General features: G+C 31.6%; 1 protein-coding gene across 16 annotated transcripts; it reads right to left on the bottom strand.

Annotated features, from left to right (window-relative positions):
- Positions 1–1,175: 1,175 nt before the first annotated feature.
- On the bottom strand, positions 1,176–25,460 carry LOC128211198 (sperm flagellar protein 1-like). 16 transcript variants are annotated; one of them, XM_052915694.1, is made up of 9 exons: positions 25,146–25,460; positions 22,413–22,524; positions 17,512–17,687; positions 16,549–16,624; positions 12,867–12,896; positions 11,824–11,886; positions 9,278–9,428; positions 6,000–6,149; positions 3,718–3,852 (listed from the first exon to the last, which is right to left on the bottom strand). In XM_052915694.1, the coding sequence occupies exons 1-8, from the start codon at positions 25,336–25,338 to the stop codon at positions 6,036–6,038; spliced, it is 915 nt and encodes a 304-aa protein (XP_052771654.1). In that variant the 5' UTR covers positions 25,339–25,460; the 3' UTR covers positions 3,718–3,852; positions 6,000–6,035. The 16 variants fall into 16 exon arrangements, with proteins under 16 accessions (XP_052771640.1, XP_052771639.1, XP_052771638.1 ...); XM_052915684.1 differs by lacking the exon at positions 22,413–22,524 and adding an exon at positions 20,508–20,625; XM_052915689.1 differs by lacking the exons at positions 9,278–9,428; positions 22,413–22,524 and adding exons at positions 9,102–9,222; positions 20,508–20,625.
- Positions 25,461–26,064: the final 604 nt, after the last annotated feature.

Genomic DNA, 26,064 nt, shown 5'->3' with positions numbered 1-26,064 from the left:
GCAAAGAAACTGAATCCAAACTATCATTTGATTGGCCCCAAACTGTAACTGATTAGTGCTTGTTTTACCTAAGAATAGGTCATGTGAATTAATGACTTTAATGCAGTTAGTTACTAGTAGTTGCATAACAGTATTACTGATAAATTTAAGATTCTTCAGCTTGTTTTCATCCTAACATTAAAGTTGCAATCTTACAATCAATTTTAAATTAAGAGGTCTTTTAATTCCCACCATTTTAAACAGCCTAACACCATATTTTCCATTTTGTTACTCCAGCACATTAATTATTTTAACATGTAATGTCATAAAGTAGATCTGACGCTACCCAAAATCGATTTGCGGTATTAAAGCTGCATGCATCTCACTGATTGAACATTTCGACAACTTTTTTTTATTTTTTGTCTTAGAACAAGCAAATTTTTAAAAGTTGTAAAAACGGTATATCTGTGAGAGTGCAGCTTTAAAATCAAAATAAAAACAAAAATGCCAATAGCTGAAGCATACAAAATTTTCAACCAGAGTATTGCTATTGGTGATAATTGGGCAATGAAGTGGGCTAGTTTTGCATGTTCATAATTCTTGACACTAGCTTCTATACGTTACGGAGGAGACATTCTTCAAGAATACCAAAAAAAGTATGGAAATGATAGTGGTCGCAATCTACCATGTTTGGTTGGTGGTCTAGGTCTTAAGTTAAGGTCCAAGGTTTTGTCCGGTATGATATGATCGCTGACAAGATGGTCCTAATGCCTAACGCATAATATCTTAAACTAGTTTGATAACCAGTCTGATCGTTTTAGTGAACACCAACTAATGGTCATCCAATTAACAAAATTTGACCTTGGCCTCTAAAAATGGACCTCTTACAAATAGCCGGCTTAACTTGGTCCTCATATATGGTCCCAATTTCTTAAAACGCCTTAATTCTCTTGCAGGAATAGGCTAAGCTCACTGTTTTTGTTTTGGTTTTATTTGTGCAATATTTACATTCTTAAGGGCTTTCAGACTTTTAAAGGGAATTATCTTTATTATAATCACAACAATGATTTAGTAATTTCAAGACGGAAATTCAAGTAAGAAATATGGTTTCATCAAATAAGCCTTAAGCGTGTAATGCTAAGGACTTTTGAGAAATTGGGGCTCACATGCAATAAATAACAAAGACAGCAAACATTTGTGAAATAAATGTATTATGGACGGTTTCTCATACTGTATTTACAACTTTAAGGATGGCAAAGAACATATCACATTTGAATAAACAAGTAAAAACCAACACAAATAAAAGATTAAACATGAAATATTATACAATATTTTTATGAAACGTTTTATATTAAAACATGTATCCTTTAGTAGTTGCAAAAACGTACTTGGTAAGTTTCACTTTAATCAAAACAGTAAAACTATCACATATTTCTTTTAATTATAATGAGACTTTATAATATTTAATATGGAGGATTTAAAAACAGATGTTTGCAATTTAAAAGCATTCTTTTCTCTGAAAAAAAAAATGTTTAAAGTCCTTTTCCTCGCAATATAACATTTTTTCTAACAAATTAAGAGTATTAAAATAAAATGTTGATTTTCAATACTCTAATGCATCAGGTGTGTGTACATCAATGTAAACGGTTTTGTCTTGGTATGCTTATGATACGGTAAAGTACAGTACACTACCGTAATGTATCAGGTTTGTTTCTCTCTTTGTATAAAAGCACACATGAATGAGGTATAAATGTTAGGAAAATGATTTAAGTAAGCAAAACCACTCTTCTAGGCGTTATTCTAGAAATTAAATACAAGAAGAGATGAACATACATGCATATGAAGTTCTTGATGTGAAAACAAGAATGATATTTTAGTAATGGCACAATACTATCTACATAACAAGTCAATGAAAATATAACACAGTATAATCTAAACTAAAAAGTCATGAGAATTCCCAACTGTGAAAAAAATACATGCGATATATGCAGCAATACATTTTGATTTAAGCACAATATTTGTAAGGCATAAAAAAAGTATTCTTTGTTTCCTAAAACACTACCCACCCTTTTTTTCTACCGACCCTACACGTTTTGTTTTTCATTTTGATCGATATATGTTTGTTTTTTTGTAATTTTCTAAATAAACAAATTTATTTTGGGTGAAAATGTTAAAATTTGACCATTTACATGTATATAATTTTAAACCTTCTACAATTGTGATATACCCTGACATAGGTTGGTTCGGTACAGAATCTTGCTTCTCAAAATTGTAGGATAAAGAGTTATGCCTACTTACCTACCAAATTTTTGGGGAGGTGTTATTGGAAACAAAGAACCTTTTTTTTTGGCCTGAGCATTAATTAACATTTTAATATTTTTTTGTACTAAAGATCATCTACAAAATATGAATAATAATGGATTTTTGGAATTCAGTTTTTGACCAAAGTGGATAAAATGATTTCAGGTATTTTTAATCTTCAACGTTCAAGAAAAAAACAAGAGTAAAACAAATATAAGCACACTTGATTCACTAAGATTTTTATATAACATTAATGTCTCTGACACTTAATTATTAGCAAAACATCGTAAGCCATAACAATAAATTATGAACACACCAATGTCGAGATTTAATGTTATTTGTGAGTACAATTAGTTTAAAACTGACATATATGTATTGCAAATACACTTAATGAACCGAAAACATAAAAGCTGGTTTAAAAAAAAGGAAATTATTTTTATGTAATTCTTGTAGCTTTAAGATTCTTATTTCCATCATGCTGTACATAAAACCAATAATACCCTAAAAAGCATAATAACAATATAAAGCCATGTTAATTTGGCAAGAATTCTGAGCTAATAGTGCATCAACCATTTTAGTACAATGTATAAATATATGATATGTTCAATGTGTTCTTCTCAAATACACATACCGTTACAAAGAGATTTTTTCTGATTATAGTAAGAATTAATAAAATTTAAACATGCAAATTGACAGAAACTGACCGTCTTAAATGTTCAACTTCAAAATATTTATTTAAATCATGGACATATAAACTATGTATGAAATAAATGTAGCGCAATTAGAAAGAAGATGGCCGACGTCTCCAAAATATTATCTTGATATGAGCAAATAATCTACGAAGGCATATATGGCGGTTTCCAACCCATGGTTATAATTAAGGCTGTGTTCTACATCAGGCCGCGATATCATAAAAAATCTTGTGTATCTTCCTGATATTGGGGCGACAAAAATACTTTTATCAAATCTCAATCTTAACTCATTTTACCACAAAACAACATACTTTAAATGCTTTTTTGTATATATTTTACCTTTTTCAAAAGCACATATTTGTAAATATTTTTTGGAAAAATTAATTCTAAAGCAGTTTTACTTGATTCAAATTTATTATTTTTAAGTTGTTTCTCAAAAAAACGTTTTGCTCATGAATTATATTCTTCAGAATATTGAAAATAAGGTTTTTATCATCAAATCATATGAGGAAATATATTATTGAAAAGAGTAATATTACCAGTATATCATCCTTTTATGTGGTAAATGAGTGAGATGGAGTTTTGAAAAAGTATGTTCCCAATATTAAGCCATTAAGTCCTTTATGACATCACAATAGTTTACCCTGATGTTAAATGAAATCCGAAATCTTCCAATTGTAAAATAACATTTCCCATAAAACACACTGATCTATCGATATCCCCCATATTGATGCGGATTGTTGTAGTTTCTGTGTTTTCCGTAGTTAGAAGGCCCGTTCGATGATGTGGAGTTGATGTATTGTTTCTCTGTCAGTTCTGAAATTCGCATGTCCTTCAATGTGAGCAGTTGTTCAAGTTTCTGGACCTTGTTCTGTAACATCTGAAATGATCAAGGTAGGGGGTTAAAACTATTCATTTAATGCTTTTCAAAGGAAATGAATAGGTCAGGGCAGTGGGTGGTTTCAATGATGATATAAACCAAGATTTCGATGATCAATGATGATTTCAATGATGATGATGTTGTCAATGATGATGATGTCGCCGAAGGCAATCATGATGACAACGATGACTATGTTGATGATGATGTTGATGATGATGATGATGATGATGATGATGATGATGATCATAATAATAATGATGATCATAATAATGATGATGATGATGATGATGATGATGATGATGATGATGATGATGATGATGATGATGATGAGTGACTGCTTTTGTCAGCAATGATGGTGGTGGGGGAGTGCAATATGATTATGTTGATTATTATAATGATCATTGTCATCATTAATATGCTGCTGCTGCTGCTGCTGCTGCTGCCATTATTGATTATAACGATCTCCAATGCTGAGAACATGTTCATTACATAACTGCTTAAGCAAATAATATATAATAGTGACTATATATTATAAAGGATGAAAACCAGTAAATATAACATCCAGTTAGTGATGTCAATATTGAAGTATCTTCAGCTCATTGATGCCAGGGTTCTTGTTTTCCCCGTTGACAATTTACAGCAAACCAGAGAGAAGATATCTCCAAAACACAGTTGTCTGGTGAGAGCACTTGCTTTTCACCAAGGCATCAATGGTTTGATTCTCAGTCTTGGGCATATGTAAGTTTGGTTTGTGGTCACTAAGACGGACATGTTGGTTTCCTCCGAGTACTCCAATTTCCACAACAACACAAGACCACACAGTTGTGTAACATCACGCCAGCAAGAGTGTTGAATATAATGTAGTTTCACAATCAACATAAAATAATTCAGATTAACCTAACAAAACAAGGACCTGGCATCTGAAATGAAACTGGCAAAAGAAGTTGAACAAGCCACCAAAAGATGATCAATGTAAAAACAAAGACTGATCCCTATAGAGACCATCAAAAAAGACCATAAGGATGCAACGCCTTCCAAAATATTTTACAATGCCTTGTTCCAGAGCTTGTCCCTGTAGTTTTCATAATATTACAATGTGCGAAATGCACAGTAAATAAATGTGCTACGAATCGTAATAAAATTGTGTCCAAAATGTATAGAGGATATTATATGAGTGCTCACACATAATGCCATATAACATGTAGCCATATAACACATATATTTTGTATGATGTTGTGTTCAATGTGGTCCAAAATAGAAGGAGAGTTCAAGAGTTATATTATGGTGATGATGCTATTTCATGATGGCAATGTCCATAATGATATGAGTTTCTATAGGAAACTTATACATTAATAATTGTGGTGGTATATGGATGCGATTAGTATCAACAAGGAACGAAATAAGTGAATATGTTGCCAATATAGATTGCATGCAGTTTTATTTATAACCAAAAGCTGTAGATTGCTTAAATTAGGTGAGGGTTAAATATAACTTTAATTTTATGAATCAATCTACTTATATAATCAAATAATGGAGCGCATAAATTTAAAATTGTTTTAAACCAAAATATCGCAAATTAATACCTCACACAATTGATTTTCAGTGTTCTCCTATTTATGGTTCTGGAGTTACATTCTAGTAAATAACAGAGAGAGAATTTAACACAATAGAATGATGCCAGATGCCTGCAGTTGATATCTTCTTTGTCAAGAAAATATGTCAAGTATAGTTAGTAAGCTGTTTAAATACAAATGGACTGAATTTTATGATTTTTTGATTGATAATACACAGAGGACAAATGATAAGAAAAGTCAAGTAAAACTTATTTCGCCTTATAAATATAAATTTCAAGATCTTCAACCTAAATTTGTGATAATTGGGCAGAGGCTTGACTCCCTTCTAAAGTTAATGAGCAGACAACATACTGGAAGAAGCCCTCCTGCCAAAATGCCTGCCAGCCCATACACCGCAGATAATACTATAATATGTCCCTTTTTTTTTTAAACAGGCGTATAAAAACTAAATATGTTCTATAGTATGCAGCCAATTATTTAGTTCATACATGTACTAAGTGGAGAATAACATGTACTATTCCATCCTAGCGCATTATCTACAGTAAATTTCGGTATACCAATATAATATCACACCTGAGTCATGTTTTAAGTCTGTACGAGGTATTAAATTCATCTGCGAATCCCCGTAGGCCTAGTGGATTCCACTCGATTCTGGAGATCGTCAATTCGCATGTCTTTCAGGTGTAGTAAGTGTTCTAAGCGGGATATTTTGGCGTTTAATATCTATAATATAAAAGCATTAGAAAGGTAAGTAAGATGGTGAGTATCACAGATTAAAAAAATATGTTGAGGTTAGTAAGACCTGGCAGGGTGAAATTTCTATTAAAACAGGAATTCATTGATGTGATTCTATTTAACGCAATCTCGTATCATAATTCGCTAGTCTTTTTTTCAGGGGCATAGCTTTTTCTATCATTTTTCAGAGAAATCAAAAAAATTTAAAATATATAGGGAAAAATATATAATAGCTTTAAATCGTTGTCTTTAATAGTAATTAGACATTTTAAGGATATTGGTAATTTTGTACACAATCATACTAAAAAATACGCCAAAGTGCACCTCCTACAATCCAGTTGATAAAAAAATCAAGGAAGGAGGTGAGTGACCCTAGACTACCCTACCTTCTATTTTCAACAAAGCATCGCCCCTGTTTTCCTACACACAAATAAACTGCACTTATGTCAAAGACCGAAATAACTACGCAAAAAGAAAATATTAACCATATTATTGCAATACTTTTGACATGTGTCTGTTTATCCTAATACAATTAATTCTAAATAAACTGAATTAAAAATATCTTTGATCGTGAATGGTAGCTTTATTACGCCCCAGAAGAAACAACAATATCAATAGAAATCGTATTTCACCCTAGCAGATCTAATAAAAAGTACAACTATAATTGACAAACTATTTTGGCCAAACCAACTTGGTTACTGGTTTATAATTTCTTATGACTGATTTCAAACATTAGTCTTTCCCCATACATTCGTAAGGAAAGGTATTAAATGGAAGCCAAAAAACAAACAAAAAAAACAGCCGTCTTAGTTCAATTTAGATTGTTAATTGACAGCGATGGTAGGTTTAACATTGCCAGTGCCCTTAAGCACTGGCTTAAAGCTGCACTCTCACAAATTGACAGTTTTGGCATTTGTTTTAATTTTTGGCCATGAATCTGCTGCTTTTTGCATCAAATCCTTCAACGCAGTCATATAAGATAACTCACAATGGAACAAATCACATCTGTCAGAAAAATTACCAAATTCATTTTTTTTTCAAGTATTAGCAACACTTTTTATCTAATATAAATTTTGGAACAGTTAAATGGAAAACTTTGATTATGATACATTGTACCACTTTTATGCCACTGTTTTCTAGACATGTGCAACAATTTTGGTTCATTCCGGAACAAAAAAAAGTTGGCAAAACTGTCTATCTTTGAGAGTGCAGCTTTAAATGCAAACATCCCTGTTATGATAAGGAATGAGGTCAGATTCATGGACTAGCTGTATTTAAACACTCTGATTCAAATATTTTAGGCCCTCATTGTCGATTTGTTCAGGTCTCTTTTTATTACCAGTAATCAATGGTCACAGTTGATGACCAATGACATTTTACAAATAGATTTTATTAAGACCTTACAAAGTGTGCCACTACTGCATCATTAGATACAGAAGGAACCCCAGAATCACCAAGACATATTAAATGAAAAGAAAGCCGAGAAAAAGATAACTACTGTGTAAGTGAAGTATGGGGCAACTTTACAGCAGCAAGGTTAAAGTGCTTGCAACAGTTGTATTTTGTATTAGTGGTGTCATCCATTTTTTATATTTTTACCTTTTTCTTGTTATAGAAAGCACAATTTGGTTTGGCCATTATAAACTGAGATACCAATGCTGTTGATTAACAGTAATAGTAATGCACCCGGTTAAAAATAGTTAAAAAATAAATTTGTGCTTAATGCTAAATAACTGTGAACAATGAAGTTATATATCTAGCGTTTTACTATTACATGTATAATACAATAATAAGTTTCATAACACTTTTACAAAATTTAGTTTAAATTAAAATATACTAAACTGCAAACATAACTATAATAATGTTCAGAACTTTGTTAAAGTCAACAGTGTTGTTAATGTCATCATTGTTAACCCTATAATCTTTAGTCTTTACTAATCTAAAAGATTCATGGACACACTTTGAAACAACTGTGTCAACTGTGCTGCTTTTTTTTTAAACATATGAGCATATCATAACATATTTTGCCTTTAAAAGTAAACAGCGATGCTATAACAGAAACATGATAACTTAAACAAAGTCCTGGTAACCATCCTTATATCTTTTGTCTACAAAAAGTCTTCATTGCAAAGTAAGATGTGGTAAATCTGTTAGGTGAATTTGAACTCCGAAGTGTGCTTAATATGGAACAATCTCATCAACAAGTGTACAACAGAATATTTTAAGTTCAAGAAATTTATTCAAATACAAAACAAGCGCTAAAAATTGAGGTTATTTTTTTAACTTGAACACTCAAATGAACCCGGTCTGATTAAAAACTAAACCTATTTTGACTTTGTTTTAAAATCTATCTCATTTGTATCACGACCAAGGAAAATCGATTCAAACGATCGAAAGGACAATACGTGCATTGAAAATACGGCCCGTTTCTGTATTAGTTCACTACAGTATAAACAGCTAAAAATGTTGCCTACATTAATGAATGAAATATTTAGTAATATAACAAACATCTAAAAAGCCAATATACATAGCAGCAAGAAGACAGGAGAACAATATGTTACTGCAACGAACAAGAATCACATGAATTTCAAGAAAGAGAAGAATGGTGATTTCTGGAAGATTTCCTACAAAATTTGTAAAAATCTTTTTTAATCGACAAGCAGCCTGTATGTAATGTCTGCCTGAGTCCCAAACTAGCACTGCACAAGGACGAAATGAAAAAAACTCTACAACAAGTAGCCAAGACACACCACTAAAACCACCACACAGTGCATTGCACAAACATCCTGTGCAGGGGTGTGCAATTTCGCACATGGATCCCATTCTGGTAGTGCAATGGTTCACAAGCAACTTGTGCAGGATACTCAATGGTACACAAGAATCCCATGCAGGGTGCGCAATGGTGCATGAGACGCATGATGAGACCATGCCTCCACTGACCTTGACCATCTCATCTTTAGCAAGCAGCTCCTGCTCGCGTTCCTCCAGCATGATTCTAGGAACAATGTCCACGTCCCCTAAATGGCCCTTAATCCGATGTCGAGGGGGAAAGTGCTCTACCCTGGAAAAGGGGAAAGTTAGAAACCTTAGTTAAATCGGGATGGGATTAAACTTACTTGTATCGTCTCGTCACGGGACAGCACTTCCTGCTCTTTCTCCTCAACAACATATCTCGGCACGGAGTCAGACTCAACTATCGGTCCAGGTCGTTTCTTCGGTATTACAGCTGGGCCTGTTTTCTTTGGCTTTGGTTTTTGATCTTGCAGTCTGTAAAGTACATTAGTTTTAAACACATCCAAACCACTGTTGTTATAAAAAAACAGTGCAACACCTTTCTTCATCATAAATTAATAAAAAAAGAAACTAAAGCCTGATAATAAAATGACCACATTAACTTGTTACTGGTAATGACATCCATGTATATACCATTCCTAATACATTTTCCATTTTAAAGTCCAACCAAAGCCACGTTAAGAAATTGTTTGTATGCAGTTACCCTTCCCACAATTATAAGAGGGTAATTTTTGGAGAGGATATTTTGGGAGTGGCTGTTTTGGGAATGGGTATTTTGCTATTTCAGGAGTTTTACCATTTTAGGAAAGTGTATTTCAGGAGTGGATGTTTTACCATTTTAGGAAAATGTATTTCTGGAGTGGGTATTTTGCTATTTTGGGATTGGGTATTTTACCATTTTAGGAAAATGTATTTCTGGAGTGGGTATTTTGCTATTTTGGGATTGGGTATTTTATCATTTTAGGAAAATGTATTTCTGGAGTGGGTATTTTACTATTTCGGAAGTGGGTAGATAATAAGGGATTTTTTCCCCTTTGGCCTGATTTTACTATAGAGGTCAGGTAACCGCAAACAAACATTTTTTAAGGACAGACATTTATGCCATATGAGACAAAATTATTGCATATAAATGTAAGACCGTGTTACTAAAAGTAACATAAGTTCTGTCTGAATGAAATGTTTATCCTGAAACAAAGTGACAACGCTGTTTCTTGAAGCTATTGTAATCCATAACAAGTTGGTCAAAAACACTTTTACTGTTCTATTGGATATAATAGATGACTCGTCAGCTGAAAATAAGTATGAAAAAGAATGACTCAAAAAAGAAGAAAAAGTATTAGGTTGTTTTGTGAAATATATTGTAAAATTCAATACAATTTTAAGAAAAAACATTACAGCACTATAAGTTTGCATTTAATGATTTTAGTCAGCTTACAGTTATTTTTTGGGGGGGGATCCTACCGTTAACTAGCTGATTATCTGGCCATCACCACGTTAAACATTACTGTATTATACAGAGACATAATCATCTACAGAGTGATTGGTAATAAAAGGCCTCATTTTTCAAAACATATACATAGCCACAATGAAGGAAACTTTTTCTTATCATATGGACATTGTTATATTCTGCCAATACCAAAAATTGTAAAAAGACTCCTCAAGGATTCTAAAATGATACAGTCTAGAATAATATTAGAGAAAAAGCAACACATACATCGAATTAAACTTATTTGTCGTTTTTTATGTCATGAGCATTATTACGCCACATTATAATACAGTTTTCCAACTTCCAAGCATCGATTAACAAAGGCATCCCTAAGTAGCTAAGTGAACAACTTTTAAAAAAAGCACTCCCATTAACATTCAAAAATACAAACACTTCTGCATTACACCAGTCCAAAACGTCAAATGAACAAAAATGCTTAACACAAAGCATACAAGTTAGCTCCCTTGCCATATTTCATTTGACCTTGAAATACGTTGTCCTTTTTTATGGACAACAAACTTGAATACACTGATAAATGACCATTATTGTGGGATATCTGTGTTTGAATACAGTTGAGGAATCAAGAATCACACAAAATTACTGAATCCAAAATGGTGAACTAAAAATTCTTTAAAGCTGCATTCTCATGAATTTACAGGTATGACATTTTTTTTAAATTTTTGTCTCAGAATCAGCTGATCTTGCATCAATGCCTTCATTTCAGTCATAAAAGATAACTTACTATAAAAAAGATCTTAATTATTGGAAAACTGCCGAAAATTCATTTTTCTTGAAGTGTTTTTCTTAAGAAAAGCCATATAAAACATTTCAAACACAAATCTGAAAAACTGTGGCTGGTTCTTCTGCCGGCAGTCTTACATCACTCTTTTCACGACCTTTGCACAACAATTGGCTCATTCAAAGACAAAACATAAAAAAGTTAAAATGGTCAATTTGTGAGAATGTAGCTTAAAAACTTGTTGAAACAAGAGCATTGCTCGGGGATGCCTATGCGCATCTGGTGCAGTCAAAAAGGGGCATAACTTAATTACTATTAAAGCCAGAGTTGTCAGACTTACTACACAGGAGCGTATTGTCTCCAAAACATGTTTATGTGAACATCTAAGATTATCACTGTTTTTGACTTATGGCCAACATATAAGTATTTTTGTACAAAAAAGTTCTAAGACTATACACATAACAACTTGACCTTTTTATGCAAAAAAACAAACAGACAAATTAAATTTGCTCCAAACACTAGATTATTAACAAGTTGAAGTATGTTGATGTTGTTTCATTAAATACGAAAAAGCCTGTATTTTCTATCTTGGTAAGCAAGGGAGCTAACGGGCATGAATACAGAGATGTGTGCGTGAATAGTACCCGGAGCTCCAGCCTCGGTTGTTTAGGTAATGCTGGGTAATTGTGTGCCCATAATCTTCAATCCTGAAATATTGATCCCAATATTGACATGCCTGCTGGATGGCTTATAGTAGTCTCTATTTGTTTGGTTAACATGATTGCATTACATTATACACAACATAATTCTTTACATTGTATATTACATTATACATAAAATAAAATATTATATCATGGTATACATTATGTTATACATTACATTATACATTACATTATACATTACATTATGCATTGCATTATACATTACATTATACATTACATTATACATAACATTATACATACCATTATGAATTACATTATTAATTACACTGCATTATATTACCCATTACAGTACATATTACATTACAAATTACACTATATAACACATTACCAATTACATTGTACATTACACATTACTTAACACATGACATTATACATTAATTTTCAATTACATTATACATTACATTGTGCAATACTATACACATTTCCATAACTTTACATATTACATTGTCCATTAAATTACACCTTACATAGTCAATTTTGTTATAGAAATCATATTTGCTTGCATGATGTTACATTACATTGCATGTTTACAATCTAGTGAAAACGTCAGTGGCTGAGGAACCCACTTGTATGGCTCAATCACCACCAACCCCTTCTACATTCAAGTTAGTTTTGTCTTAACTATTTCTTATGTCTTAATTGGTAATTACTTCAACTGCTCAATATAATCTTCAATCATTTCAACATTATCATGTGCATATTGGACAAATAAAGCACTGTTATGTTTTTTTTTGAAAATGCATTCATGCATCAAAATACACAAACAGAGTTTTTCAAACATATCCAAAGAGTAGTGCAGAAAATTTGCATATAAATCTATTTATAGAATTTTAAGAGACAATTCCCATCATAAAGACATATGCATAAGGCTTTGAGTTTTAAAAATACAATCCAATAGAACGGAATGTGTTAGAAGAACATACAGAGCACAGAGAATGCCAGCCAACGTGAAGGACCATACTTACTGGTGAGTGAAACCACTAAAGTTACTATATCTAGAAAGAAAAAATACACCAAACTCAGTTATTGTGGACTGTTAGTTGGTAATTCTTCGATTTCTGTATCATGAAATTTAAAGGGTCACTCACTGACTATGTAACAATTGAAGTTTATACATGCAAAGTTACTAAGATCTATGCACTGTGTGTGATGAGTTTAGTTTCATTTAAAGAAATAAAAAAAATAAAGGATTTTTTTTTTGTAACTTAAATATATATACTAGAGGATAATATTGTTTGTTTCAGAGTAAGATCATAATATATTTCACTGAGTGAGCACCAAAATTAATATTTCTTTTGATGTGGAACTGAGAGCAGGATAAAAGTTCAAAACAGTGAAAAATATTAAAGTGATATTTTCACTCTTTAAAACAGTGAAATATCAATTTTATTTCACCGATAAATCTCTTATAACCACTGGATAGTATATAATAAACATATTTCTTTTACCCAGATTGTGACGAATGCTGATTGCTTACAGAATCACTTGATATAAGCTTTGTGAGTTAATTGCAAATTGATGAAGCGTGAAAGCCGTCATTTCATATATTTTGTGTTCACAATGATGACCTGATTACAACATAGTGACTGCTTCCTAATGAATTATGACATAGTGACTGCTACCTAATTTTCTCCTTTTCTTCAAAATTTACATGCCTTTTACTACTGCCCTTTGCTATAACTGGCTTTTCACTGGAAAATAGCAACATTTTCTACATATATGGTATAATAATTTTTTCACTACCATATTTTCTATTCAACAATACATGCAGTTAAGTTATAAAGAATTTACACACAATGTTTGGTAAATCTTATCAGAAAGATTGATTTTTTTTGATTTTTTTTTTATATATATTTTTTTATCAATTTCTTTTCATAATATCACACTTTCAATTTATATTTGACCAATTCATTGTAACAACTAGCAATGTTTATGAAAAATGAAAATGTATAATAAAATACTGAATAAAAATAATTTCTACAAATACTGGACCTCTAGACTTAGAGCACACACCCAAACTGTCATACTCACTTCCGTAACTTTATCGGAAAGCGAAAATCCAGTTTGTTCTTTGAAACAATCGGTCTACGAGTATAAAAATTAGATGAGTATTTACAGTGTGTTGGGAAGACTATTGTAATTTGAAGATGTATGGGACGCATGAAGAATGTCAGAAAACATACACTTTGTTTTTGGTATTCTTGTTCTGATATAAGGCATTGCACATGAAATGAACTAAAAGAAGGCTTGTACCTGTTTCCTCATTTTACTTATATTGTCACAGTTTTACACCATATATTTTGATAGAACTAAGTTTGTTAAGGGACCAATCTAAACTTTCGTTTTTTGGTCAACCCAAAAAGGTTTGTTTGTTTGGAAATGTGTTAAACATTGCAAAGAAAAGAAACAAAAGAATATATATTTGATTAAAAATCAATTGGAATGTTACGGGAAATTAAACAACACCCAAATGGATAAATTTATGGAAGGTAAAATACTTCTCAACTTACATGGTATCAATATCTTTCATAAACCTAAATTAAGATAAACAATTTTACCATTTTCAACCATTTTTAAAATACTCATCATTACACTAAAGCATTAAATTTACAATAACAAAGAAAATCTAAATGAAAACGCCACAGAAGGAATGCAAATGCTCGTCAGTTGCAATTTAGTAAAAAAGGGGCATAACTCATCCACAAATTATTTAAGTCAAAGTTCTGCTCTTCCTGTATGCACCACAAGGCTATGACAATACCTTATATACATTTTTTCTTAAAAAAACAGATGATCAATAAAACAATATTTTGTAAAATGTATAATAGATAAAATTATTTCTGTAGATAACAATATTAAATCTAAACTACTTAATGTCAATTCATAAAATTCAGTGTGAGTTAAAAAACAACACCAATTAAATGTACAAAAACACATATTTTTTAGACATTTAAAGTATGTAGGATTATTCACCTATAGAACAATTTAAGTGGCTATACTTTAATCTACTTTTTATTAGTCGGTTAAACTGAAAGAAATTAGGCATTTCATCCTAAATCAACAGGTCAACCAAATATGTGCATGATTACGATAGCCAAAAGATTAAAAAATATAAACTGTAAAAGGAATCTTTGTGACTAGTGGAAATGGAGGAAAACCAAGAATGGGGGGATTCATATGCTCAATTGTTCAAAAGAGACATATGTGAGAACTGGATGGGGAAATATCTATAGAGATGTGAAATTTGGGGTGATGAAAGTGATCAGGAAATACTGGGACAAGAGCACAGCTTACAGTTTGTCTACATCCCTGAGGTCATGAAACAAAATAACATGATGTAAAGCAAAAGTAATCCAAATAATGAATTATTTTTAAAAGGTAAATTTTCTTCTTTAAAAAATGAACTTTTATTATTCCTATTGGCATAAAAAGAAGTAATTTAAAACTATATTTATCATTAGCTGGTATGTCAATAGCAATTATTTTAATTTCTGAAGTATTTTTGAAAGAACATTATCATTTATACAATTTCCAATACTATAATTAGTAAATTTATGCTTTTAATGAGCAAATGAAATTAAACAGTTAAATAAGTTTGCAGTGTTTATAACAAGCATTTTTTAGTTCAAATTCAGCAATTAAACAATCCTGCAAAAGACTAAAATCAATGACATGCATTTCTGTAGTGGTGAAACAGCACTAACATAGAACAGTCTTACTTGCAGGTGAAAAAAAAAAAAAAACTATAGACGGCAATAAAACTTGTCTGGGCTTTCATGATTAACTTATTGCTTCATTTTATAATGCAAAAACATAAACTCCTCAAATTTATAACCCCAAAACAGTCTCTTTAAACTATATCAGTATCCTGGTTCTTACAGCTAATAATTATCAATCCTGAAAAAATTGATGGGTTCTATCTGAGTATTAGGGATTTGTGTCCCTATAAGGGTAAAGGGTTGTACACACCTTTTGAAATTGTTTTGAAACAGTTATTTATATTCTTTACAAGGTTCTTCCGTCTGTTTTTGATGCATATGTTCCAGCAAAAAACAATCTTTATAACTGTACAATACTCTGCCAATCGAAGCTCTCAATCAGATTTCAGGATTATTCCTGAATGTTAGAATCCTTGGGGGCCCATATTCAGTTTGAGACTCAGATTCAGAAAAGCTTAATTTCAATTAAATTGTAAAAATGCTATCATCAGAGCAAAGATGTTAAAAAATTAATGTATGTTTTTCAAATTATCTGTAAGACTACAATCAGGCACTCATCTTTTGTCGAAAACAATTCTATAATAGATATTTTGAAACATTTAAGAATTCAATTTTCTGAGTCTGAGTCTGAAACTCAGACTCAGGACGTATGTGAATATGGACCCAGAATGTTTCAGATAGACTGACTTATGATTAATGTGTGATGAATAATCTGTTCTATATAATCAGACACACATCTTACTCAAAATAAGTTCTATGAAACATTTAAGAATTCAGTTTTCTGAGCCTGAGTCTGAAACTCAGACTCAAAACATTCAGTGAATAACGACCTTGGTCTCATAACCATAATATCATTCACAGCCTGTTCAAAGGTCAAACTAGTAAGCCTGTATATTAAAGGTATATAAAAAGGCTTCGTTAAACTCACTGTTTTGTCTTCAAGCGTCCTTTGGTGTCGTCCATTCCAACCTTGATTGTCCTGCCATCCTTTCGGCCCGGAGACACTGGTGTTAAGAAGATAGACAATTATACATAGTTAAAGACAGACTCACCAGTGATGTAACAATTCATATGGATTGGTTGATTTCACAATGAAATTGAGCCTCTTAAGTGCAGAATTCTACAAGGTTTAAATTATCACTTCATAAAATACATCATCTTTTCAAGTTAACTTTGATGCTGTTACTAATGTTGTTAACTTTACAAAGATCTGAACAATTGGCCCAATTAAAGTGTACTGGAGCAACCATTGAACCTCTCAATTAATACGGATTGCACATAATTGAAACAAAGTACAATATGGAAATAGAAGACATTATCAGTTTCTTCAGTTCAGCTATGTAACTGAGTAATAATAATAATAAATTTATTTTATCAATAAATCTATAAGACTGGGCTGATTGTTAAGAACTTACTTAAAGTTAACAATGTGATTAACGACATCGTTGTTAACTTTTAAATGTGAACTATTTGATGATGTGCTATAATATTAAAATATAAACAAGTCATAAGAGCTCAAACAGTTGTCTCCAATCTTGTTAGAAATACAGGATATCACAAGTGTATCCATTAAACTTCCAGAGCAGTAACGATTTGAAAGTTGACAACGATGATACTAACAATGTTGTAAGCTTAAACAAACTTCTGAACTGGCCCTATAATCTGATGAATACCAATGAAACAGGGGAAACATGTTTAATTAAGTATATTGATCCAGTGAGCTTTTGTTATTTGCTTTTGAACAATCAGAATTAGACTTTATTTGCATTACAAATTTCATTACTGATTTGATTTATTTTCTAGCATTCTTAAATATTGTGATTTACATGTCATAAATAACATTTTTGGAAATCAAATTTAGCTTATCTCATATTATCTTATCTGATCTTACTACTTGTGTGTTGGTCAGCCTCGGGCTTATCAGACTGGTGCTGGCGGGCGTACTGGGCTCGTTTGATCTTCACCTGCAGCATGAGCAGGACTTTCTCGATCATCCCCTGCTTGCAGCACACCAAATCGTTGATAACGTCGTCCGCGAGCTCGAAGTTCATCTTTCCAAACACTTTTCTGTAATATTTTGTACATGTGTGGGATTTTTTCAAGGGTGAAATGTATAACTTTTATTCAATGCAAAATAAAGATTTTTATCAATGCTTCATTAAGTTTTTATTATAATCAATCATTGCAAATCATGAAATTTTAAAAGTTTAACAAAGACTTTAATAGGTTATGCTGTTTTTCATTTTTAATGTAAACATTTAATTCAATTCAAAGATAAAAATCTCTATACCCTTTCATTTGATTTCAAACAATATATCTAATGTGCAGCCATACTGAATTTATGAACTACTTGAATACAATTTAATACATGTTTTATCAATAAACAAATGTATAAAAGCTCTTAATTGATGACATAAATTTGCTATCATAAATCTATGAAATATTGATCAAAGGATAAATTTGTATAATAATCTTTATTGCTCCATTGTTTTATTATTAAAATATATGCAATTGCTACTTTGGATATCTAATCATAATAAAAATGTAAATCGTTCAATAACTAAGTACCACTTTACTGCTCATTTTTAACAGCAGGATAGAATCTAAAATCATATAAAATACCAGTATCCCTCATTAAATATTAGTTCATTAAAATGTAATTGAATTTCACAGATAGTAAAAAGTATGAAGCAAGCGTTATAACTACATGTAAGTACATTGATGGAACTTAAATTTACACATGAAAGACAAGAGCTTCCTATCAAATTTTAAAGCCTGAGGTATGGGCTTTGCTTCACATGATGTACATATTGTGTCTGGCATCATTGCTACAAGTTTCATTTAAAGTTTCATTTGAATATCATGTGTATGAAGTTTCATTTCAATATTTTGTGTTTGAAGTTTTATTTGAGTATCTTGTGTTTGAAGTTTCATTTGAGTATCTTGTGTTTGAAGTTTCATTTGAGTATCTTGTGTTTGAAGTTTTATTTGCATATCTTGTGTAGGAAGTTTCATTTGAGTATCTTGTGTACAAAGTGTCATTTAAGTATCTTGTGTACAAAGTTTCATTTGAGTATCTTGTGAAGGAGGTTTCATTGGAATATCTTGTGTATAAAGTTTCATTTAAGTACCTTGTGTTTGAAGTTTTATTTGAGTATCTTGTGTAGGAAGTTTCATTTGAGTATCTTGTGTACAAAGTTTCATTTGAGTATCTTGTGTTTGAAGTTTCATTTGAGTATCTTGTGTACAAAGTTTCATTAAAGTACCTTGTGTTTGAAGTTTCATTTGAGTATCTTGTGTTTGAAGTTTCATTTGAGTATCTTGTGTTTGAAGTTTTATTTGCATATCTTGTGTAGGAAGTTTCATTTGAGTATCTTGTGTACAAAGTGTCATTTAAGTATCTTGTGTACAAAGTTTCATTTGAGTATCTTGTGAAGGAGGTTTCATTGGAATATCTTGTGTATAAAGTTTCATTTAAGTACCTTGTGTTTGAAGTTTTATTTGAGTATCTTGTGTAGGAAGTTTCATTTGAGTATCTTGTGTACAAAGTTTCATTTGAGTATCTTGTGTTTGAAGTTTCATTTGAGTATCTTGTGTACAAAGTTTCATTTGAGTATCTTGTGTTTGAAGTTTCATTTGAGTATCTTGTGTATGAAGTTTCATTTGAGTATCTTGTGTATGAAGTTTCATTTGAGTATCTTGTGTATGAAGTTTCATTTGAGTATCTTGTGTATGAAGTTTCATTGGAATATCTTGTGTACAATGTTTTATTGGAATATTTTGTTTATAAAGTTCCATTTGAATATCTTGTGTATGAAGTTTCAGTATGAATTTCATTTGAGTATCTTGTGTATGAAGTTTCATCTGAATATCCCAAATTGTTTTGTGTAAAACAAGAGGTTCAAGTTTTTGCACACTGACACTGTTAAAGACAACACCGACACCAAAATTTACTTTGAACAAGATAATATAAAAGAGTTCTCAAATTGTTAGTAACGAAATGATATCGACCAAACATTGAAAGGATTTTGTTTTCTACGTAAATATTTTAAATAACAATATGAAAAGCAAGACAGAAAATACATAAATAAAAAACCTCAACATTTAAGCCTAAGTCCAAGCACTCGGCAAAATGCTTAAAACATCATTATTTATAAGTATATTGAAATATAATATCAAGATAGATATCCAAGGTCAAACGAAATCTTTTTTTTATTATTATTTTTTATGTAATAATCTGATTGTAATGATCACTAAATTGCTACATTTATCTGTTTAGAAATTGAGCATGCAAGCAAAATTAACTAAAATGAATTAACACTACGTCATCACAAAATTCACACACTAACAGCCACATTCTAAAAATGTTAAAAACCTTCACAATGCTGCGTGTTAACATGACCGCTGCATAGCAAACGCCAACGCTCTTTTGTTTTTTAAGTTTAAAGCTGCACACTCACAGATTGACAGTTTTGACAGTTTTTTTAGGTTTTGTCTCAGAATCAGCTGATTTTGGCATCAATGCCTTTAATTCAGTCATATATGATGACTCACAATAGAACAGATCTCAACTGTATTTTTCTTAAAGCGATAGTAAGGCTTTAAGCCTTAAAACATCAGTTTTCGAACTAGATATGAAAAACTGCAATCAGATCCTCTGTCAGCAGTCTTGTATCATTGGTTTCAAGACATTAACAATAAAATTGGCTCATTCCAAGATTATTTTCTTTTAAAAATTGTCAAAACAGTCAAAGTGTGAGAGTGCAGCTTTAAAGTGTTTGCACGCTGGTGATAACAACGCCAAGGCTATTACAACAGTGTTAATACCTAGTCTTTTTCCTCAAAAAAAGAAGATGAACTAAAAACAATGCTCCTCAAGTAATTTACCTGTTTAAATAGTACCAATTTTCCTTCTTTTTAGGCGTTGCATTAGCAGCTGTATAGTTGTGTAATTCTACAATTCCTTCGTTTGCGAAAAAATGTCTAACAATTTCAGCTACGAGCACTGAAAATTAATGAAACAAGCCAAGGTTTAGAAATTAAGTTTTATGCCTGAATAGAATACCATGCTTGTCTGATTCCCATGAACACATCAAGTGGAGTATGTGATTTGTCCTGAAGAAATGCTAGCCAAAACGAGAGCACTCGCAAAACAACGATTATTTCTCACAATGAGCACTAAACTACCGGATGACAAATGATGGACAAAAACTCAGCAATGGTAAAAATGTGATCTGCTTCTGTCCTTTTGGTCACTATGAAGTCTGCATCTCTACAAGAAATTGTTGAGTGCACCTTCACCTAACAAAGTAAATGTAAACGTCTTCTCTTGGAGAATTGAAGATGGATCTACCTAGATGAAACACCAATCACCTTTTGGTACGCAAACTGTCATAATTTGGTGTATATTGAGGGTCGGAAGCCAAAATGTTCTATGTGCCATTACAAACAGAAGGAGATAGAACTGTTTAACTTTCATACCTCAATATTGTTAAACGACATGATGGAAATGAACCTTAACATAATTCTGTGATCTGCCCTGGGGCTGTATTCAGTAACCACCCTAGATTTCATTTAAGTTTAAGATTAGAAGTGTTTTGATTGGACTGTAAAAATAACTGATTAATAGGCTGAATGGAATCACTGAGGCGTGTCTAAGGATATGAGTGTTTTGATTGGACTGTAAAAATAGAAAAGGGCGTACAAATATGTAAAATAATAACACAATAACCAGCTGAGCATAGATTTTGTCTACTGGCCTAGCCTCTGTCTAAATATACTGTTTCACCTGATGCAAATCAATAATGGCTGAGTACTGAATTACCGAAATAAATGTACAGCAGATTTGAAAAATACTGCCATCCTGTTGAACAAAATATAGTTTGACCACTAATTACTATTGAAGGACCAAAGCATTAGGTTTCACACTGTCCAGTCTGGTCAATAAAAAACCACAGCCCAATTCCTTCACATCAGAAAAAAATAATCAGGATGTGAAATAACAAGTTGATATGCATACACACAAATTTACACACAAACACACAAATTTTCACAATCGTCCCTTGTGTTTAAATTGTTTTCAAGTTATCAAGAAATAACAATTAGTTAAAAATCTATTAAGCTTAAAGTGCAAAAGTTTGAAGGAACTTAAAGCAGAAAATATGTAAAAAAATCTTTGCAACCAAAAAAAAATGCGAACCATTTTCCATTGCATTAAATATAGGGTAATAATTTCCTTTTTTTTTCAAAAAAATAGATATCAAATGTTCACAGAACGTTATCATAATTGAAGTGTTTATTTAAACATAATAAATGAATATCTCAAAGGCTAGAAAAATAGAAAAAAAGCTAGAAAAGAGATATCGATTAGTGTTATTTCAGATTGTTCCCAATGCCAAAACAGTTACTTTTTTCCCCAGTAGTAATAGGAAAATTTCCAGATAAAGATAGAACAAGTTAAAATTTTTATTTAGTCTGAAATCAGACTCCCATAATGTGTTTGTATGGAAGAATTCATGTTTTCATCAAAAAAATAAAGTAACGTATCTTTCCTGTGCCTTTTTTCAAGCATTCTAATTCTTGATTATTTCTAGAATTTAGAAAAAAAAAGTATCTTTTTCCCAATGGGAACCATGCCAAAAATGGTGGGAAAAAACACTGTGGTTGCAGAAATGACAACAAGTTAACAAGAACAAGAGCTGCGTATCAATATAACAATACAATAGCCAGTGAGCCACACCCATTTGCTGCATGATGAGTTATCTCCCTCAGAATCGACCGATTTTTACTCACTTGTTTAGTACATTCCAGTTAGCCAACTTTCCACCAGTGTTATTTGCGGGCGTATAGTTATGCATTTCCACATAACTCGGAAAGAAAAAATGGGCTATTTCTGCAACTTGAACTGAAAAGGTAGCATACATTGACAATAGTGTGTTTCTGGCACAAATATTGATGACAGATGCTAAATATTTTACAAAATATGTACACTGTAAAGGTATTAAGTCCAACTATTATTCACATAAGGCGTTACCATAAACATTTGTTTCCAGTTTCCCGACTGACCCCATTATTTGTTCAACCTGACCCCAATTTTTGTATTTCTCCCCCACAAAGTTGTTATACTTTTTTCTCCTTTTTAGTAGAACCGGAAACAAACTATTTATGTTATTTCGCCAAAATAGTAATAATGGACAGGTCTGTTTTAAGTTCACTGTAGTGTTCATTTCATTTGTCCATGAATTTGAAGTTCCTCTCTCAAAAACAACAGGAATGAGAAATAAATGATGTTTTAACATTTTTTTTTTATAATACCAATGAACTAGGTGATCTTGATTTTAAAGTTCTCTCTTTCTTCATCACCAATGCATGTGATGCTCTAAAAGTTCTTACAGTATTCTTTTACTGAAAGCAATAATGGGAATATCTTGGGAAAGGACACATTGTTTCTTGTCACTCGCATGCTTTAAAAAAAACTCTCACTTTCTGTATCCATAGGGAAAGACAAGGCATGGTATCTTGGAAGAAAATAGTAACAAATATTGAGACCAACATTCATAGAACTTGAGAAAGGTTTTTTAGCAATTAGAATTACAAATTCAGAAACTACATATATTTATGACTGCAAAAAATGAATAAGAAAATTAATATAGTAGCGAAATAGCAAAATGCAACAGAAAGCAAAGTCTTGTTTCAACAAATTCCTACAGTTTCTATAAACTATATTTAGCCACACATTTAATTTTGATATATATATGTATATAGACGTGTAGTAAAAAAGATCAGAAATCCAAGCAAAATAGGTATGGTTATGGCAAAGAATTGAAATGAACCATAATTGTTACAGCTCATCACCAGCAAACCTTTCTTCATACAGCCCAAAATGAATGTGGTTTCAATATTTGTAAATTGATCTTTAGTAATGCACAGTTTTAGCAAGGTTTCAATATTTAAAAGCAAAAAAGCCCTTTAAAACTGATGCCATCTCCAAAGCTGAATCCTGTCGGTTTTCAATATGTATGGTATTATGCCCGGTATATATGTACAATGTATATAGAAACATGTGCATATTATAAAGAAGAAACCTGAACAGTGAATAGCATGAGATAGTAAGTGTTTAAGGTATGACAAAGACTGAAGTGGTAAAAATTAGCTCAAGCCAGCAGGTAAAACATTTACAGTGCTTGTTCAAGTTCTCAATTTCGTATAGCAGGGCTTGATACAATTTTGTTTGCCAAAAAGTTATGTAAGCATTCAGGTCCAATTTCAATGACTCATTTTTATGATGAACATTCTTTCTTTTTTTAGATATATATGTAATAAAAACTAACGAATAATAATAATAATAATAATAATAATAATAATAATAATAAAGATAGACTCATTTTATAGCATCATTTTTCCAAAGTAACAGGTATTGATCCAGCTTCTTTGATTGACATAAGAGTTATAGCATTGCAAAACCATGCATTACTAGATGAAGTGCTTGAAACCTCAAAAACAAATTACATGTAGAGGGCTCAGTGCTAGACATTCATAATTTCATATGCAAATTGAAGTAGTAACATCTTTGTTGTGTTAATCCTTCTATGTACAATGTATGCCATACATATAATTATATGATTTTGTATATATCAGGCGTAAAATTCACCAATGAATATTTTTAAAATACTTATAAATTTTCTGGGTAAAGATAATTTGAATTAGTCTGTTACACGTAATGTTCTTAATTCACTCAAAATCCATAGGTGGCAGTATCAGTTCCAGATGGTGAAGCATTTTGTTATAATTATATACATGTGTATACTATAATTTTAATTTGTAATATATAAAAAAAAATCACTGTCTAATATTTTGAAATTTCAATCACTTCTTCATATCTAAACTTGATAAAGACAGTAAAAAAACAAACATTGCATGTCAATTATTGTTCATTCCAATTAGGGCTGCGTTACTTACATGTTCAATGGTATTTTACCACTACCACTAACCATATAAATGTACCTGTTCATTTGCAGCCAATTGTCCTTTTTCTGTTGAAATGCATTGGCCGGTGGGACGGTTATCCCAACATAATTGGGGAAGTTACATTTTATAACTTCAAGGAACAGCACTAGTGAAGAATATGCCATAACAATGTATAAACACTGTGCCAGAATCCCATAAAAATTCATAAACAATGTTTCAGAATGCCAAAACAATGAATAAATGTTTTGCCAGAATAATGGTACAGCTAGCTAAAGGACTTTAGAGTCAATTAAGTGATTAAGTTTTTCCAGCTACAACAGACACTGAGATAGCATAGATCTTTTAAAATAGAATTTTAAACAAGAAGCCAGAATTCATTCTTTGCTATTTGGCTTGATACATTTGAAAAGCCTGGCAATTTCAATGAAACACAGCAAAGCATTTATCCCCTGTCAGGCATTCAATTTCTTTTAAAAAGGTATTGGTACTTACATTTTTAAAATCTATACAGTTAGATAAATTCATTGGTTTTGTAACTGATTCATTTTATATAATTACCTCCATCTGAAAAATCCCTAGCGATATTTCGTTTTGGTCTTGAAAGTGGAATACTATCAACCCAGGCATAAAGTGATTCCAGTTCTTGTTCATCAAGAGGTTGTTCCATTTTTTCTGGAACATCACTTTGAGCTTGATGATTGTGGTGGTCATGGCCTTTAGCACCCTTTCCTCCTTTTGTTCTTGAAGCCATATTTTTGGGAAATTGATGTCTCTAAAATTCAGTTAACGCGACAAAACATTAAAATAAATAAACAAAATCGTGTTTGGTGTCAGACATTTGTTTATCTCGGCAACGAGACTTCCCAGAATGCACCAACGAGCACCTGCAATTGACGATGCAGTCAATAGCTTTAGATGTTAATTACAGGTTACACACCACTGTCTTGAGCTTTAAGCATACCCCGTGTAATCCTAATGTTTGACTTTTGGCATAGATTTAGCTTATTTTAGACTTAAATAACATTTCTCTTTAACATGATTTATTGCACAAAGTTGATATACCTGTTGTTATATTTTGAATTACATAACAAAGTCATGTATTTGAGAGTGTTATGAAAAATATTTATTAAAATAATTTATGTATTGCTACTGAATAAGGAGGGGCTGGCTATGACAAGTTCAACCAAATGGGAGACGTGAATAATAAACCACAGTGAGTGAAAAGTACATTTATTCAATGTCAAAATTAAATAATAAATACGAGTTTGACATCCTCGTAACATATTATTCACGACTAGCATATTGGGCGTCCAAACAACCGCCATAAGTGTAACAAGACGACGCCCAAAGAGAGGAACTTGGCATGGCAATGCGTTGTAGATGCTGTTAAGGATTATTGCTTATGACAACACAATATTTCTTCAAGGCCATCATCACACACATGCAGGGCATTGACCAGAAATGATTTTTGGCGCTC

The sequence above is a fragment of the Mya arenaria genome, chromosome 12, assembly GCF_026914265.1.
Source record: "Mya arenaria isolate MELC-2E11 chromosome 12, ASM2691426v1".
NCBI lineage: Eukaryota > Metazoa > Mollusca > Bivalvia > Myida > Myidae > Mya > Mya arenaria.
Note: the sequence above shows the minus strand (reverse complement) of the source record. Positions and strands in the feature narration are given on the sequence as shown.